This window comes from Phaseolus vulgaris, chromosome 9 (genome assembly GCF_000499845.2).
Source record: "Phaseolus vulgaris cultivar G19833 chromosome 9, P. vulgaris v2.0, whole genome shotgun sequence".
In the NCBI taxonomy this organism is placed as follows: Eukaryota; Viridiplantae; Streptophyta; class Magnoliopsida; order Fabales; family Fabaceae; genus Phaseolus; species Phaseolus vulgaris.
In genome coordinates, this window is record NC_023751.2 from 20,286,803 (window position 1) to 20,305,229 (window position 18,427).

The 18,427-nt window shown below is 28.9% G+C and overlaps 3 protein-coding genes across 3 annotated transcripts; all 3 read left to right on the forward strand.

The window, feature by feature from the left end:
- The first annotated feature begins 2,126 nt into the window (after positions 1-2,126).
- On the forward strand, positions 2,127-4,072 carry LOC137821039 (uncharacterized). The gene is made up of 3 exons (XM_068625451.1): positions 2,127-3,352; positions 3,479-3,541; positions 3,817-4,072. The coding sequence occupies exons 1-3, from the start codon at positions 3,191-3,193 to the stop codon at positions 3,892-3,894; spliced, it is 303 nt and encodes a 100-aa protein (XP_068481552.1). The 5' UTR covers positions 2,127-3,190; the 3' UTR covers positions 3,895-4,072.
- Positions 4,073-6,776: 2,704 nt separating this feature from the next.
- Positions 6,777-7,318, forward strand: LOC137820101 (uncharacterized). Its single transcript, XM_068623916.1, has 3 exons — positions 6,777-6,896; positions 6,985-7,038; positions 7,133-7,318. Exons 1-3 carry the CDS (start codon positions 6,807-6,809, stop codon positions 7,301-7,303), a joined length of 315 nt encoding a protein of 104 aa, XP_068480017.1. The 5' UTR covers positions 6,777-6,806; the 3' UTR covers positions 7,304-7,318.
- Positions 7,319-11,696: 4,378 nt separating this feature from the next.
- Positions 11,697-13,011, forward strand: LOC137822293 (uncharacterized). The gene is made up of 5 exons (XM_068627179.1): positions 11,697-11,768; positions 12,118-12,200; positions 12,458-12,530; positions 12,635-12,688; positions 12,763-13,011. The coding sequence occupies exons 1-5, from the start codon at positions 11,697-11,699 to the stop codon at positions 12,916-12,918; spliced, it is 438 nt and encodes a 145-aa protein (XP_068483280.1). The 3' UTR covers positions 12,919-13,011.
- The last annotated feature ends 5,416 nt before the right edge of the window (positions 13,012-18,427 follow it).

The window sequence follows — 18,427 nt, forward strand, 5'->3', positions numbered from 1 at the left end:
ATTACTACCAACCAATGAGATGAGACATATCAGTAGAAATACAAGGGTATAATTTAGTCTCTACATATATTACTTGTTCTTAATTTGGTCCTAATATATATATATATATATATATATATATATAACATTTTATTTAATTTCTAGATACAAAGAGCTCATAGAAATAGTTAAACACGAATATTTGACATCAAATAAAGTTGGAAACCCTCGTTAGTTTTAAGTTCTCCATACCAAATTACTTATTGCAGTAAGAACCTCAAAATCAAAACCTTTAGATATTGATTCAGTTATTCCAAAACACCTGAACGTATTTCAACTCTGCCCAATCTTTTCAAAATCAAAATCTTTCTCTTAACCAAAGTTTGGTTCACTGAAAACCAGTGCACAGTAAAATATAAGATAAGATTGAATGAGAAAAAAAAAGGTGTAATAGAAGGATTCAATTAGTTTCTGCATATACAAAAGATGGTGTAATAGAAGGATTCAATTAGTTTCTGCATATACAAAAGATGAATGAATGTGGTTTTTTTGAACAAATAACAATGAAATTAAATAAGACTATTTTAGGACGGTCAAACAATGATGCTCTCAAATAATTTTTTCCATTTACATATCTCGATTAATGAATGTGGTAAGATATAATAGACGAAGTTAATTACGCAATGATTCAATGAGATTGTTGTGTTTAGTGAAAATTATTAATTTATGAATTAGAAGCAACATGACATTTCTGAAAGACTAAAATAAAACAATATTTTAGGAATTGTTGTTCCTTTTCCAATTAATTGTTGTGTGAGGAGATCAGTCAATTCCCCCACTTTAAGTCTATATTTTGTTTTCTATTAAGAGATTCCCTGTACACAGGGACATGCCAAAATCTCTTACACAACTTCTTTTTGTTCTATATATCCTCCTCAGTTAAGCTTTGTATCTCCTCCTTCCTAATTTCCACTGTTCCTTATACTGGTTATGTACTATATTACCAAAACTCTAATTATTCCACTGCTTCAACTTTCTTTTTAATCCCTTCAATTTCTCCTTCCGAATAAATCTTATTGTCTCTTGAATATTAATTTTCTCTCCCCCTTCTTGACCATATCTTTGAAATTTTTGTCTTCTAACCTACCATCTAACATCCTAAGTGGGTTAGGTCCCAATTTTGAACTTCAACCTTCAAAAATAATATAATAATGGTATGATATATCTATATTCAATACATATTGTGCATTTGTGTGTTCTGAGCATGTATTTCACTTTATCTGGAAGACAATTTTGATTAAATGAAATAATAATAATAAAATATTACAAATTTTGAAAAAAAAAATGAAAAATTTAATAGATCTATATTCGAGCGAGTTTTTTACATAATCTTTTCACCCATTCTCACCAATTTGTAATAATGTGACCAATTATTTTATCAGTGGTAACTAATGTAAAGTTTAGTTTTTTACAGTTATAATGGTCCAAACAATTGTAATGCAGCAGTGGTTAATCCAAGGAAGGATATGGTGATGGATTCTGTGGGGATAGTGGATGAGCAAGGTGAGAGGAACATCCAAATCAATGTCAAGCCAAGATATTGTCACAGGACTAGAAATGAGAGAAGCCAAGATGTATTGTCCCTCTCTTCTAGGTGTCCAGGATTCATAACTGCACTGCATTGTTAACTGTAAAATCTCATTGCTTCCAATAAACCACTGTTAACATCTCATCTTTATCGATATGGCGTGTCAAAGTTATATAACTTAATATGGATAAAATATTTTTGTTTAAAAATAATTATTCTGATTTATAATATAGAATTGATTTATATGGATACTTTTGGGATGGAAGTAACTATTTTCCTTTCATATGCTTCTGCATCTCTTTAATTTCCTTTCATTAATTAGTTATGTTACAATCTTAAAACAAGTACCAAAAACGTCCACTAGCATACATTCCTCTAACACTACAGCATATAGAGTTTTGTTAACGACCAGCATTTAAAAAGTGAGCTAAAAATGATAATTTCCTGATATTTTAACGTTTTTAATATAATTTTATCATCCATTTGAATTATTTTACTTAATATTATCTGTAAGAGAGTATGTCATGTCTTGTAGCATTAAAATAAAGAATTTGGTTTTGCCATCTGAACAGCCAATACAATGGTGGTGGCAGTCTGATAATAGAGTATCAAGCAGTGACCTTGAGCTCAAGCAGTCCTATTTTCAAATTGTTTCGAATATTCTTCATCTGGTTTATTTATAAAGTCTGCTTCTTTTTGCTTCTTGTATTATTGGCATCTTTTTCTTTTATCAGCAGTATTCTCCACATCTTGTTCTTAATGTGTTGTAAGATTTGGCCTTTTGGAATGATTTTTTATTTAAGTGTGTTTGATGAAAGTTTAATGAATAAGTGTGGTTTGGGGTCTGGGGTCTGAGACTCTGTATTCCTTGAGTTATGAACAGTTTAGTTATTGAACACTTGCTTTTTCTGAACGAATGTTAGTCCCTGAACCTTGTTTCTCTTTGAATTTACCTAAAGAATTAGGGCATTCAATAAGGAATAAAGGCTTGTATTAAATAATCTAATAAATATAGTCATAAATGAAACAAATAATCAAATTTCACTTATTAAGTGAAACTAAATGAAACATAATTAACTTCAAAGTCTTAATCAATATGAAATTAAATACTGGCTGGGTTCATGATATATAAACATATCTTATTTTGGTATTTTAAATCCTTTATTTTATTTTGAAGTTCCTATGTTCTCTATCTTTTAAATTTGGGTTATGAAATTAGAAAAAAGAGATGATTTTTAAAAAGACAGGGATCACATGCCTGCTTTCCGCTGGTGACATAGTAAAGCTCCAAGCTGAGAGAGAGGAAGAGAAACAAAGATTTTGGCTTGTACCGAGCTTGGTTTTTCATGCGTTACTAGAGCCTAAGAAACCTATATTCATCTTACCTTGCCATTTGTATGTGCATTTCTGTTTGTTCCTCGCCATGGCTGCCACGTTAATTCATCTGTAGAGACCACAGCTGTGCCCCTCACACCCTCTTCATAATGACAGTCAAAGATGCCAATTTTCTGCACCCATCGGTTACAAATTGGAAAAAAACAGGCACAATTAAGTATCTCTTTCATTCTATTAAATTTCCAAGACTTCTAGTGAGGTTGTGTGTTCTTTGTGCAAAGCCTAAAGATGAAGCGTCACGCAGCAGCAGCAGCAGCACCGCCAGTGGAGAAGAGTGACAAGATCGAGAAACCATTAACACCACTGACTCCTCCTCCCAAGCTTGAAAGGAAAAATTCCATTGAGGCTGAACCTAAAACTTTACTTCAGGAGGAAATGGACAATGCCAGGGTTTGATCATTCTCTTTGTTATAATAATAATAATTATTATTATTATAATTGTACTTTAATCTTTCTCTGTACTGCTCCAAAATCCAATTAATTTCTTCCATTTTTTCTTTATTCTTAAAATTCTAGGAGGCAGCCCTCAAAATCCTCAATTCCCACACTAAGGAGGAAGCTCTGAAAATATTCCTGACGGTAATTGAAATGATTTCTTAGATTTGGTAATAATGATTTACTTTTATTTCAGCAGATCATCAGAACTTTTCTTTTTATGGGGTACATGCAGATCTATTTACTCTTAAGGATCTGTGTAACAAGCACTGTGCTAGTGAATGACCGATTCTTAATTAGCTTTATATGATTGTTATAATTGTAAATACTGCTACTAGTTAACTTTGATGGAAAAGCGAAATTAAGGTAAAATGTTGGAAGCTAATTATGTGTTCATTGTGTTTTTTTTTTGGTATTAGGGTTTGATGCCGGTGGAAACAAGCTCAAGGCAGGTGAAAAAGGATGTTGTCGTGTCCGACTGTGATGACAACGAGTGAAGCATTATTCTGTGATGGTGTTGGAAATCTGAAGTCTGAGGAGTGTGCTTATGTCTGTGTGTTTCTTTGGTTTAGTGTTTTTGCTGTTGTGGTTTAAATTATGAAACAGTTCATTTCCTTCAGTTGAGAATGTTATTGTCTTGTTGTTCTGAACTAAATAAATTTCCCATTTGACTTCTTCTGTATCACTTTATGATCTCTATTTCAGTCTTAGATTAAAATTTACCCAGTTCTTCCTCAGCAAGCATTAAAGGCTCTTTAATCACTGATAATACCATAAATGCAGTAAATTTTTCTATGCAGTAGTATTCAATTTGAAAGCTCTACTACTAAAGTCAAATTTCAAAAATTTATAAATTATTATCATTCCCAAGGGAGTATAATATTGCATTAAATAAGGTTTGTGGCGAGTATAGTGAAAACTAAATCCATAGGTGCAGAGGGATATGATATGAAGATAGTTGTGGAAAAAAAAAATCACAATAACCTTCACTCCATATATTATTAAGAAGGGGCTATACATCTCTTAGAAAATTTTGATATATGGAAGAAACACATCTCAACAAGGACTGAACTGCTGGAATAATGCATAATACAAAGCTTAATTTATATAAGCAATCTAAATGTTCAATTGTAAATTTTAGCTGCCAAAAGGAACACATGAAAAAGAAAGAAGTGGCTCTCAAGTCCCAACTAATTTACAACAGTTTCTGTTTTTTTAATATCACAATTCACAAAGGAAGAAGTTGAATCGGTTTTAAAGTGGATTGCATGATGTTATACTCGTTTCCAATGTCAAAAGAATGATCTTCTTTTGAAAAATATATTTCTATGAGTATAATGAAAAAGATTTTACAAGGGTAGGTTTAGAATAACTAATAAAAAGATTAATTATTTATTAAGATAATTAGATTAAGAGTAAATAAAATAAGACAAAGAAAAATAGTTTTTTATAAGTATTTTGAAGTAATTGATGTCACATCTAATCTTTTAAACTATTAATTATATCGAAACAATACCTATAAAAAATCATTCATGGTAGTGTGAAGTGAGTTTTTTATATAGAACTGAAAATTGTAACTTAAAATTTCTTAAACTTGAATCTCAAGAAAAAAACATGCATGATGTAAATGTTTTTCTTTTCTTGATGTGCAAGAACTTAAAAGAGGAATATTCTAGTTAAATAACGAGGATGATTGTATTTCTCTTTCCCATCAATGCTTCATCCAGCAAATCACTAGATAAGGGTGGCAATTCAACTGTAGCACTACAACAGACTCTTGTTAAGTCATTTTGAGATCAAGTCCTTTAGAAAAAATCATTATTATGTTTCTAGGAGAAGACTAATACTTCTTCACAATTTAGTTCTGAAGACAATGGTGCTTGAGTTGAGTTGAGAGAAAATCTCACAACCTTCAGTTATATATATATATAAAAGGGTTGGAGATACATAATATTATAACATTTCCAACCTTTTTATAATATTTTTAATTCACATGAGTTTCAAACTTAATAAATCTTTTATTTACTAAGTGACAGTAATATATGTTTTCAAAACTGAAATTTTATTCTTTTGATATAAGATTTTGAACTACCATACATGTATACTGGTGAGGTCATAAACACATTATGACTCTTATAACAGAGATTCTTACTTTAACTTATATCATAGTTAAGAGAATGATATTGACCGATAAAAGTAGGTGAATTATAGTACATTACAATTAAATCCAAAATAAAAAATAGTTTAGTTGGAGTGAATGATCTGGAGATCTTCTTAGAGAATCTAAACAAAAATGATAACTAATAATATTGAAAAGAAATTTAACTTAGAAAAGAATTAATTATTTTCTCTTAATTTTATAAATTGAAACGGAAACACCTAATCGATAATTAGAAAAAAATTAAATTTTTTTATCTTTTGCATGCGTCCAGAGAAAATAATTAAATATAAAACAGACAAAACATATATGTCCAGAAACTGCTGCTGAAGTTTGTTTCGCCGTGTCAGATAAAATTTGACTTACATTAACGTAACTTTTCGATACAAAAAATAGAGTGGTGTTGGAATACACAATTTCTTTATGTACAAATTGGTGGACCTGCAAAAGGTTAAATATATTTTTTAATATACTGACCTGGCTAGGTATTAGGTATAAGCACAGGGTTACATGCAGGTACAGTTGAAGGTGAGCAACACTGGTTAATCTGCGTGAACCTTTACCAGCTAAGCTAGAGTTATCAGTTATCTTATATTCAGGGGCCAAAGAAGATACTCAGAAGACAAGTACATCATGAATGACGGTTACTCTTCACCTTACTAGAAAAGAGTGTTTCTTTGTTTTCCTAGGCTCTCCCTCTTTACACCTCATTTCTTCACGCGTTCTTTTTTGTTTTTATATGTAATCAATAATTCATTTAATGTCTTTAATGATCAGAATTTATTTTTGTTTTTTTATAGTTTATTTGTAATTATATATGTAATTATTAGTATTCCACCAATGTTTACTCTGTAAGAATGCAGTCAACCAGAGAGTAGAAGCTACTGTTAAAAAAAATTAATCACCATGACATGACATCTAGGCTGAGGGTATAGCTTATTTTTACAAGCAATAGCTTTAACGTTACTATTCCTTGAAATCTGGGCCATCGTGTGAAACCACTCTATTCATGTGTGTCGATTCCACTGGGAACTGTATAAGTCTGATAAAGTGATATGCTGCGACGAATATGCTTACACACACTTGTGTTTCTAAACTGAACCTGACCAGAATATTTATATATATATATATATATATATATATATATATATATATACCTCATTCTTATACTTATATATACTTCACTGTCTACAGCATTGTTGTCTTGTCTAACATTTTCTCCTTCAAACATTTCCTAAAAGAAATTCATCAATGGTATTAAGCAGAAGACCAGCAAGGTTTAAAAAGCCTGATTTCATGCAGGTCAAACCAATTAGTCAAGAAAAACTGGACCTGTTAAGGGTAAGGATGTAAATGATGATAGTTTGATTTTTGTTATTAATTATGGTATATAACTTCATACTTGTTTTGGATTCATAATGATTCGTAGGCTGCTGCTGCTCGTGTTTATATTAACGAGCAAAATCCTGCAGAGAAATCCTCGGTAAGTGTTTCAATATTTAAAAGAGAAATGCTTTTGATTGGAGAAACTTCAAGTTAAAGTACTGGCTGAATTGTTTTTATAAATGTGGTTTCAGGAAGTGAATAGCGTAGGTGTTCCTGGATCTGCAAATGTGAGGGAGGAAGCAGAAAATGACAATGGAGTGCAACTGCTGGCAGCAGTTGCCACTGAACTGAAGAGGACTAATGATAAAAAAGTGAAATCAGGTGTGAAAAAGATCAATCTGATCTCTTGTGTTGAGAAATAATGCTAGAGAGAGCTTTTCCATGTTAAATGTTAAATGTTATAATTCTATTGGCACATATAGATTTTAACTTTGATGGATTCATATTTGAAATCTTATCTTTGTCAAATTATTTCTTCTTCCCTTTTTCCTAAAAGACTTCTTTTGTTGGTAGATGAATGAAAGTTATTTATGATCAAACAACATTTGTTATATTACATTTAAGTTTTATGCCATAAAAGAATATAATGATTTTAAACTACAGTATTTTGTTTGTTATCATCTCTTTAAAGAAAAAAAATGAAAAAAAAAACTATATCTATTTTGTTTTGTTAAAGAAATAACTGGATTATTATTTATCTCATAATTCCTATTAGAATTCTTCAATTAATACACATGCACACAAATGCACTTAATATTATAAATAAATATTTTATCATTTTTTCATCTAATTAAGTAATATATTAACTTTATAAGGGAACACACAATTTGTTAAAATATATTTATTATAATATTTATTCAACTATATTTTATTTTAGTCAAGTATTTAAACATCACTAACCTGATACTATTCTAAGTTAAAAAGGAAAAATTAAATCGACTTGATTATTTAATATAATGTTTTCATGTTAACATCCACATTTCTATAAAATATATAAATTTATATTAAAATATATTTTGAAATGAATAATAACATTATAAATGGAACATGATACCTGGATGAGTCCCAACTCTTGAGAAGATAAGAGATCACTTCATTAATTTAATAATAACAATTTTAGAAAATTGTAATAAAAAACTATATTTTATAAATTGTGTGCAAAATAGTTCAATTATGACATATAAAAAATTTCACTATTATCATAAACCTAAAAATGTTAGCTTATTTAACGACAGGACAGGAGTGTAATTTTTTTTAACTCAAACTAAATGTTATATTATTATATTTTTCAGTCATATTTCTATTCTATAATACTGAAATGGAAACCAAATACATTAGTCTTTGACTTATCTTTGTAAAGTTATATTTATTTTGAGATTGTTTTACCTTGTAAAGTTATATTTTGAGATTGTTTTACCTTTAAAATCTAGTAGTTTGATTTTTCATATTTGTAGATTAGGTGAACTTCCAAGATTTGATTATATAGTGTAACATTTTAATTCTAAATTAACTTCTTGTAAGTTAAGACTTCTAATATTGTAGATTATTTTGTCTCAATCTATTTAATCTTCCTTATATTGATTTCCAGAGTGGGTATTTAAAGTAGAATGGATTCCATTAACAATAAGTAATCTGGAATGAAAAACTAATGAGATGGCTGAAGATGAACAAATAAAGAGATTTATAAAAATCCAATATCTAAATATGGAATGAGACATGTATAGGTGGTGATGAATAATTGAGAAAACAAGAAGATTATATAGACAATACTTACATAAAAAGAGAGTGATTTATATATTGAGAGTTTAAATGATGGTAGAACACCAAAATAACTAATTTGTGTGAGGAACCAATTTTTCCATATGATATACTTTATTTCTTTCTTACCATTCACTTTGAAATTTTGTCTATTGTCCACATATTTTGTAAATAACTTGAAATTCTAGATCTTGATTTTGTTTAGAATACTTTTTATTTAGCAACATTGGAGAACATCTAGAATTGAAGTAAAATATTAATAAAGTAATTACCAATAAGAAAATATATTCTAATAAAGTAAACAATGAGAAATACAACAAAAACTTTGTTTTTTTCTTAAGCTATTATAGATGCAAACAGATCTAATAAAGACAGAGCTAAAAACATAATTACAGATGAATAAGAATATATAAATAAATAATATTTTCAAAATATATTCTCTATCAGCAGTGTTATTGTATCTGACACTTTATTTTATAATATCTTTAGCAAAAAAAAAATCCAATATTAATTAAAAATTAAATTTCTAGTACAAGTAAATTCTCACCACTATTACAATGTTAGAAGATATTTAGTTGACAATATATAAAAGACATCACTATGTAAGAATTTGACAATGCATATTTTTTTTAATCAAATGAAAAATTATATCTTATATTATCCTACACAATAATCTAATGCAAACAAATTTATGTGACTAATCTCACTTTAAAATTGAATATACATGTAAAAATATTCTAAAATTCAAGTTAATCGATGTGTTATTTAGTTTGTAAGTTTAGAATTAAAACAGTCATTACTTTGCTGATAAAAAAAAAAAAAATCAATCGACAACCTCTTTTATTTATATCTATTGGACTTTTTTCTTTACTAGAATTAGCTTATATCTATTGGACTTTTTTCTTTACTAGAATTACCTTATATTTATTGGACTTTTTTTCTTTACTAGAATTAGCGCATGTCCAATGCTCTTATTTGTGTTTATAGTGGTTAATTAGGTTTTATCTCTTAATCTTTGAATTAGGACATATTAATCTTAGTCAAGAGATTGAATTATCATCATCCTCAAATTACTCAATGTGCAATTTAGTTTGCAAGTTTATATTAAAAGAGTCATTCCCTTTTATCTACTTCATGACAATGCTTGCTATTGTGTGTCTGTACTTGTATTCTACCAATGTTGGATTTGATTTCAGACTTGTTAATGGGAGGAACCAATCTTTCATGTGCTCATCAAATCACCAAAATTGGGTGTTGTGATGTTAGAAATACTCTGAAGGACTTCCTTTTTGCATGTAATATTTTTTTTTCTTTGCCGCTGTTTTGTCTGATCGTGGTTTTTATGAGAATGTTTTTGTACTAATACTAGATTAAATGTGGTTTGTATTCGAGGTTCTCGTGTCTCAAACTTTTTTTCAAAGGTTCGAGCATCTCTTTTATATTTTTATTTATTTTTTATAAAAAAATATAAAAATTATTAATCTTAATACTAAACACCTTACTTTTTTTTTAATTATTCAATGAGAATTTTTTTTATCAACAATAAAATAATATATATATATATATATATATAATATCACTTTAAGGGTGATCTAACCCATTTACATAGACAAAGATAACCTAGTGAAAACCATTATAATCTAACCTCAAAACGTCTGTCACATTAATACTCAAAAACTATCATTGTCATAAAACAAAAACCAGTGCAATTAGAGAGGATAAAAACAAACTAAAGGATCAATACACCAGTCAGAAAAAGAAAAACAAACAGAAGAATATTTAGTAGATATCCAAGACTAAACATTCAATTGAGCCAAAGAGAAAATCTCAGAATAATCTAGAACTCCGTCTTTAAAATTAATCTTATTCCTGTGACTCAAAATCTCACTAATCATCGCAATTCAAATATTCCTCATCCTTAATAAGATCGACTCGGAAGCATTATGCAACCAAAATTGCAAAAAATGGGAGTGAGCCTGAATGGGGGCTACCGAAGAGATGCCTAGCCAACCATAACAAAGATTCCACACCATCCATAAAATTCTACATTCAAAAAACAAATGACTTACCTCCTCTTCTTTAGTCCCATAGAAGCAACACAAAACACTTTCGACCGCAATCCCATGTCTATGTAATTCGACCTTAGTAGCAATTATATTTTCCAGAACCCTCCAAGCCATAACCTGGCCTTAATCTTCCAAAACCAATTAAACATTCTCTAAGAATTCCATAAACCGAGTTAACTGAGAATTCTTGAATTTTATTAATTTTCCAAATCCACCTATCAACTTTCTCCAAGACCGGACACGAGTCATACACTATCTCGAAAAGTTGACAAACCTGGTCCTTCTCCCAATTAAAAAGATTTTTTCTCCCAATTAAAAAGATTTTTTTTCCATGCCAGACCACTTCCTTAGATATAGTGAAGAAATTTAACTCTAAATTAGTTTACACTGATACATTAATTTATATATACTCATTTTATATGTATATTTGATCAAAGGAAGGGAGAAGAACATTAGTATGTTGACAGAAGAAAAGATACAAAAAAATTGAACTACTGATGAGTTTGGCACCTATATGAAGTTTAAAAATCTGAAGAACATCTCAATATCTAGTATAAAGTTAAACATGAGGGAAGAGATATTAGAATAAATAAATAAATATAATGGAGAATTCAATGAGGAAAGAGAAGATATAAATTAATTTTCTTTTTCATTTAAAGCTATGAATTGTAATAACAATGTAACTGAAATTATATTAATTATCTGAGTAAATATATTAATATATTTCATTTTTCAACTTTTATTTATTTATTTTCTTATCTTATCTCATTACTTATTATATTTCTATTTCTCATTACTTATTTTTTGTCTGAATAATGCTAAACTTTTTATAACTATATCTATGGTTCCCTCTGACATTCTTTAATCTATAGGAATACATATTCTTTTTTCCAGCATACCTCTTCTAAAGTAGCTGTTGTACTCCATTACTATGGCATGCAGCAGACGCCTGCCTCCTTCTCCTCTAGGAAGGAACAGTTCTCTCCACCAAACTCTCCACATGGTAGATGTATAAGCTAATTGTTCCAAATTTTCAATTTCTAAAAATTCATTGCTGCTTTCATCTTAATTTTGTGTAATTGCATGCATCTAATTATAAGTCTATTTCTTTGACTCACTCATTTGGAATTCATTCACACAGGGGCTGATTAATTTTGAAGAATATTTTTTTATTATATTATTTAGCTTGTTACAGAGATGAATTATGGTCAGGAGATTGCCAAATAACAATTTTTGCTTCTGTAAGAGTCACAGCAGAATTTAATAAATCAATAGAAAGATGTGATCGATATTTGCCTTTTCCCCCTTTTGGTAAGGAATTTTATTGTGTAATTATTTCATGGTTCTTGCAGGAAGAGAAGCATGCCGAGGCAAAAATTGAAAACCCAGAGAAAGCATGTGGTAAGGATGGTGGAGTCAAGAAGAAGAGGACAATGTGAGTAGTAGTATATTGCATCAGCCTAATGGAGTATGAACAAGTCTTTATTTAGCAGATTTTGTTTGTTTTCATGAATTGGCTAATTGAACTTTAGTTTCAATTAGGAATATTTGCCTGTTAGGAAAATCCTAATCCGTGAGGTGATGAAAAAGTATTGATACGAAGTATAATCTTCAATGAGACAGTTGATGGATTTTATAGACTTGGAAAGTGAGAAAAAAAAAACTGATTTAACTCATATATGTATTGTGCAGGAGAAGAACAAGGTCTAAAAGGCCATGTTTGGTGCAGACTAAATCTTGGCAAGAAAATATGAAAGTGTTAAGGGTAAGGGTATATGAATTATGATAAAGTTTCTTGTAATGATTTCTTTTATTAATTATGATATTTAATTTGGTACTCTTTTTCTTTTTGTTCTTGATAATTCACAGGCTGCTGCTGCCTGTGTTTATATTAACAAGCAAAATCCTGAAGAAAAATCATGGGTAAGTGTTTCAGTAACTGGATATAAAACGCTTTGCTCTTGATCAGAAACTTAAAGTTTAAGTAGTGGTTTCAGGATGAGAATGCAGGTGCTTCTGGATATGCAAATGTGAAAGACTTTGAAGCAGATTGTGACAATATTGGAGTTCATCTGCTGGCAGAAGTTGCCACTGGACTTAGTTTGGCAGTGGAAGAAAAAGAGGAACATGGTATCGGAAAAAAAGCAACATGAGAGATCTCTTTGATTTTGAGAAATATCAAAAAATCTGCAGAACAATGCTTGATTGAGTCCTCCATGTTATCTAGTAGTTTAGATACACCAATAAAGAAAGAGGTGAAAGAAAAAATTATATATATGATTTGCATAATTTTTTTATGCAATAGACTATCTCTTCATATTTTTACAAATAAAGAATTTATGTGGATATATGAATTTGATGTGTGCGGATACACCGAAGTCACTTAAAACTATCATAATAATTTCAACATTTCTCATCGTTTATTTGTTGTTATGTAACATTCTCCTCTTTCTCAAGACAAAAGGCTTCCCAAGATGTTTTCTGTGGGTCGGATACCACTGTTTAAACGAAACAACTTCCCCCACAGAGGCAATAAAATTTTAATAAAATAATTACCAATAAAAATATTAATAAATTAATTATTGACAAATATAACAAACTTATGTCATTCTTAGTGTTACCCCATTTAGATACAAGTCAAAATTAATTGATTGAGTGAGTTTTTAAACATTAAATATAGATTTTTTATAAAAAAATAACTCTCAAGTTTTCTAAAATCATCTTTTAAAGCTTTGTATTCAAACGTACTCAGCCACCACATAAGATACAGAGAGGTTAAAAATTAATTTTTTTATCAACAATAAATAAATTAAAGGAACAATATCAGAAAAATAATCAAACACAAAAAAAACTATATTTTTTGGAGTTTTAAACTTAACTCATAAAAATATGAAGGTATAATTTACTCCTACAACACAAAGCTGAAAGCTGCACCTAAAAAACTTTGCAATACAAGCAATTGTTAGAGGTAAATTCCGTCAAAAATTAAATACTAATACCGGGAAGAGAGAAAGATGAAAAAAAATTTGAAAAGAGAAGAAAAAGTATCTGACATATTCTTTCGCCATAGAGTTGTGTAGCTATCAGTGTGGATTTTGGAGTGGCATGCTCTTTATTGTTAACACAACCAAGCAAATAAAATGTCTTTATTGGCTAAGTGAACATTTTGGAGGACATGCAATTTCTCTACACTGCAGCATGAAATGGATGGATTGGTGTCTTTTCAAAGTTTAGTTATTAGGCTTATATACATGCAATTTGATGATTTGTTGTTTTTTATGGCCTATTCAAGTTTAATTTTTCTATATTTGTCTTCTACAGAACCTGTGTTGATGCTCTTTCTGTTTCCTTTTTTTAATCTATTCAGTGATCTTTACTTTAAGGTACACATTAAGTCAAAGACAATTTATTTTTAATATATAAAACCTATCCCCAGAAAATGTGTAAATATGACTTCCTTTTGTAGTGATATTTTTTGACTAAAAAAAGTGTATCCTTATGCCCTAATAAATGTTTGATAAGTATTAGATAATTCTAGAGACAGATAAAAAATTTGTATTAAATATTGACCCACATAGAATTACAGGATCACTTGTTATCAACAACATGCAGGAAAATGTTTTTCTTTTTTGTGTAGGTACGAGGCTGGAGATTAACCATGGATATGGAGGTTCTATGCAACATTTGGTTCCAATAAACCTTTTATATAAGCAAGGTCATTCATACCTCAAGCTTTTTGTTTTTTTGACTACTAAGTTCAATATATTTTTTTTTTTTGACTACTAAGTTTAGTACAAGCTATCTGTTTCTATATCTAGGTAATAATAAATGTAGTTTTTTCAGTTGAAGAATTTGTAGTTTAGAAGATATTTTTGGGGTTATGCAAGAATCATAACATGTATAGGATATAATAGAATTGGAGCATTCTTAAAATGCTGCATATTTATTTATTGTTGATAATATGTTTTTTTATAAAAAACTTGAAAATGTAAATGATTTTGTTTTAATTAAATGTAAATTTGTATAACATAATAACATCTTATATCTTGTTATTTAGTGCACACAATTTGTTTTTATAGTGGTTGACAATTTTCGATATGCATTTATCTTTGAATATAACTGAATAAAAAAATATAAAAAATAAGTTAACTAATAATCTCTTTCTTATTTATATTTTCAAAATTAGATTAAAGTTCTAAACCTACAATTAGTTTATTGAATTGTTTTAAAGGTGTTAACTGATAACTTTAACGTATTAAACATGTTTTGGGTTATAAGTTCTAACTCTGGTTTGCATAATTCATCACCTTATATTTTATATAAGCATTATATATACACTTCAAATTGTTGTGATAAAAAATGTATTTGAAAGTAACAAAATGAAGTTTATATCCAACTTATTGGAAATAACCAAAAAATATAGAAATAGAAGAAAATTTAAAAGCACCAAATAATGGTTTATATATGGTCTGAACTAAAATTATACACCGGAAAAGTATACATTAAGGATGGAGAAGTGATGGTAATAAAATAAAAACAAAGTATTCAAAATGTAACCGATGATGATAAGATACAAATTTTGAGAACAATGATGAACAAAACAAGATGATGTCAATACCGAGGATTGTATCGGTTATAATTGAGAGAAGGGATTCAAAAGAAACAAAGAAAGAAATAAAGAGGAAAGAGAAAAAAAAGTTAATTTTTTTCATTTACCCAAAAGAATTAATGACAATGTACACGTGTTAAGAGTCTTTTTCTATCTTTAACAGTATCAAATTTGAATTTATATTATTTTTAATGGAAAAATAAATAAATTAAAAGATATTTAAAAAATGTTGAAGACTCACAAATTAAAAAAATATTTTAAAAAAAAATACTCTAACCCATCTAATGGAAAATGTTTAAGATTGAGTGAGCCTTCCTTTCCCTTACACATCACAAATAACCAGTCTGCACTTTCTTGCACATGGATTACCTTGCTGTATTTATTTATTACTTACTAAAAGAATTTATATATTTACTTTTTTACTTTTGTTCTTATAACATCACTCACAGTATTTTTATATCTTTCTTAGTGCATATATTCACCTAAATTTAGAAGAAATCTTCAAATAATTCAAAACTACGTCTGGCAATAATTCCAATAATCTTTCTTTCACCTGATATTTATTTATCTTTTAAAAATTTATAAAAAATAATATTAAGTTACTTGTCTCATACAGATTAATCCGGATTGTAAGCAGCATAATCACTTAATATTATTTTTTTAAAAGAATGGACTAGATGTTGACAATTATTCTTAATTTTTTTATATTTTTTATTTATTTATTTATTTATTTCACACTACTCAAAACTTCTTATCACCCTATTTATGATTCTCTTACACATTTATTATAAATAGGAAACACGTATTTTACCCCAACACAGACCACTTGCAAGTCCTCTACTATGGCATGCAACCAACCCCCTCCGCTCCAAAGGCAACCTCTTCCTACTGTGCCCGAAACTCCCGATATCGAAGAGAGACATCTCAAAAGGGTAGATGCATATGTTTATTCTCTGAATTTTTCATTTTTAAAAGTTTCTGTTTTTGTTTTTCCTTCATAAATTTGATGTATTTGCATGCATTTGGCTAATTCATGTTTATATCTGGTTCTGGCTAGATATACACTCTTCTCTGTACTCACTTCATGTTAATTCATTAACACAGGATGCTACTGAAACTGATGATGAAGCAAAATTTGTTTTTCCTGTTATCAGTGTAAGTTTCCACTTTACTCTATCTGTCTGTGTAATTCTATCTATATTTTCATGACTCATTTTGAGAATTTTGTTTATATCTTTAGGTTGATAAAGAGGAAAAGACTCTCAATGTTGTTGCTGTAAGGGTTCTAATCTAATTAAGAATTTTGGCTTTTTCCCCTTTAGTAAGAAACTTTAGCATGTTTTTCTCATGGACTTTTGTAGGAAGAGAAGAAGCCTACTGCTGAAGTTAAAAAAGTGAACCCCAGGAAGCGCAAGGCAGTGTGAGAAGGTCGATCTGGTGCAGATAAGAAGGAGAAAAAACGAGTAGCAGTTTATACCATTTACAATAATTAGTGTTATGGACATGCATTAGCATGTTAAATAGCTGTAAATTGCCATTAAATAAATGCTACTCTTTGTTTCATGTTGGGACTTCGTGGATCTAGTTTCAATTTCGTTTTAAATGTATCAATTGTCTGTTTCTGAATCGGTGTTAATAATCGAAATACTTACAAATCCTCTTCATTTACTTTGAGTTTCATGTCTGGTAAATACAATTAGATTGGGATATTGGGAGACTCAAGACTCATTGGATTTTCTCATACGGTTTAAACAAATAGGTACTTTGGGGTAAATGAGGACATAAAGTTAAGTGGATTAAGAACAGCTGAGGTGTTAAGTAAGGGAAGCACAATTCTAAACTTTTGATGTCTGTGTCACATATAGGAAAGGAAATGTTTGTTGGAAAGCAAATTTGGTAAATTTCACATGAAGGATATTTTTGTTCAATTACATTTTATATTTCAAACTTCTAGATCTGTCTTTTTCTTGAAGTGATATTTCATATTAGCTTTTGTCTCAAATAGTGTGAAATCTGTTCATACCAATCAGAGATGAAATAGTCAGAACAACTATCAAGAGTCTTGAGCCAAGTCTAATCAAGATCTGACTTGTTTAATATAAGTCACATTGAACGGCCTATTAGAAACATATTAAATGTAAGCTTCCAAAAACATCTATGATCTCCTTTTGTACCTTTTTTTTTTTACTTCTTTCAGTGACTATCTAAGACAAGTTCTTTGTGGTATCTTTATGCTTTTGGAATGTTAAGAGAAGAAAAATTGCAAAGTGCATTTATAAAAGCTTTAAGATCCTTAAACAACAGCACTTTGTATTTGGATTAAAGATAAAGTTTCATTATATTTGTAAAACTTGATATTTAATGGAAATATTATTCTTTATGAACTTTTTGTCTCATGTGAGGTTTTTATTTTGAGTAAAAAAAAAATTCAAAACTTTTTTTTATAATAGATTGGAGTATTCTTAGTATTTTTATTTTTATTATTTTTTATTGTTTGAAAAAAATAATATCGAAAATTTACTGGTAAATACACAAGAAAATTGCAGGTGAAAGAATAAAATATTGTAGATAGTCTATAACTTTTTTCTTAATCTAGTTCACTCCTTGTGATAAATTTTGAATTAATAAATGGGAGATAAGCTACTAGCAGGAAGGGATTTTTAGGTATTGTAGGTAAGTGGAAGGAGAAGATATATCCTTGAGAGAAGTGAATGTGGTAACAAATAAATCAAATTAAAAATGAGGTAAGAACTAAATCAAATTAAAAATGAGGTAAGAATTAAATCAAACTAGATGAGGGTAGAGTTTAAAGTATTATACATGCTAAGGAATTTTGAAGAGAGAAAATGTATATTGTGTAAAATAGTACAGGGAAAAATAGAAGACTTTAATGAGTTGAATGAAAATACTGAAATAATTGACATACCTGTAATATTAGAAAGTATACTTAGAATAAAGTGAATGAATATAAAAAGTAAAAAGTAGGTTACATAAGAATATTATTAGTTTCAATAGAATGGATGGATGTCAAATAATTTGTTAGACATAATATC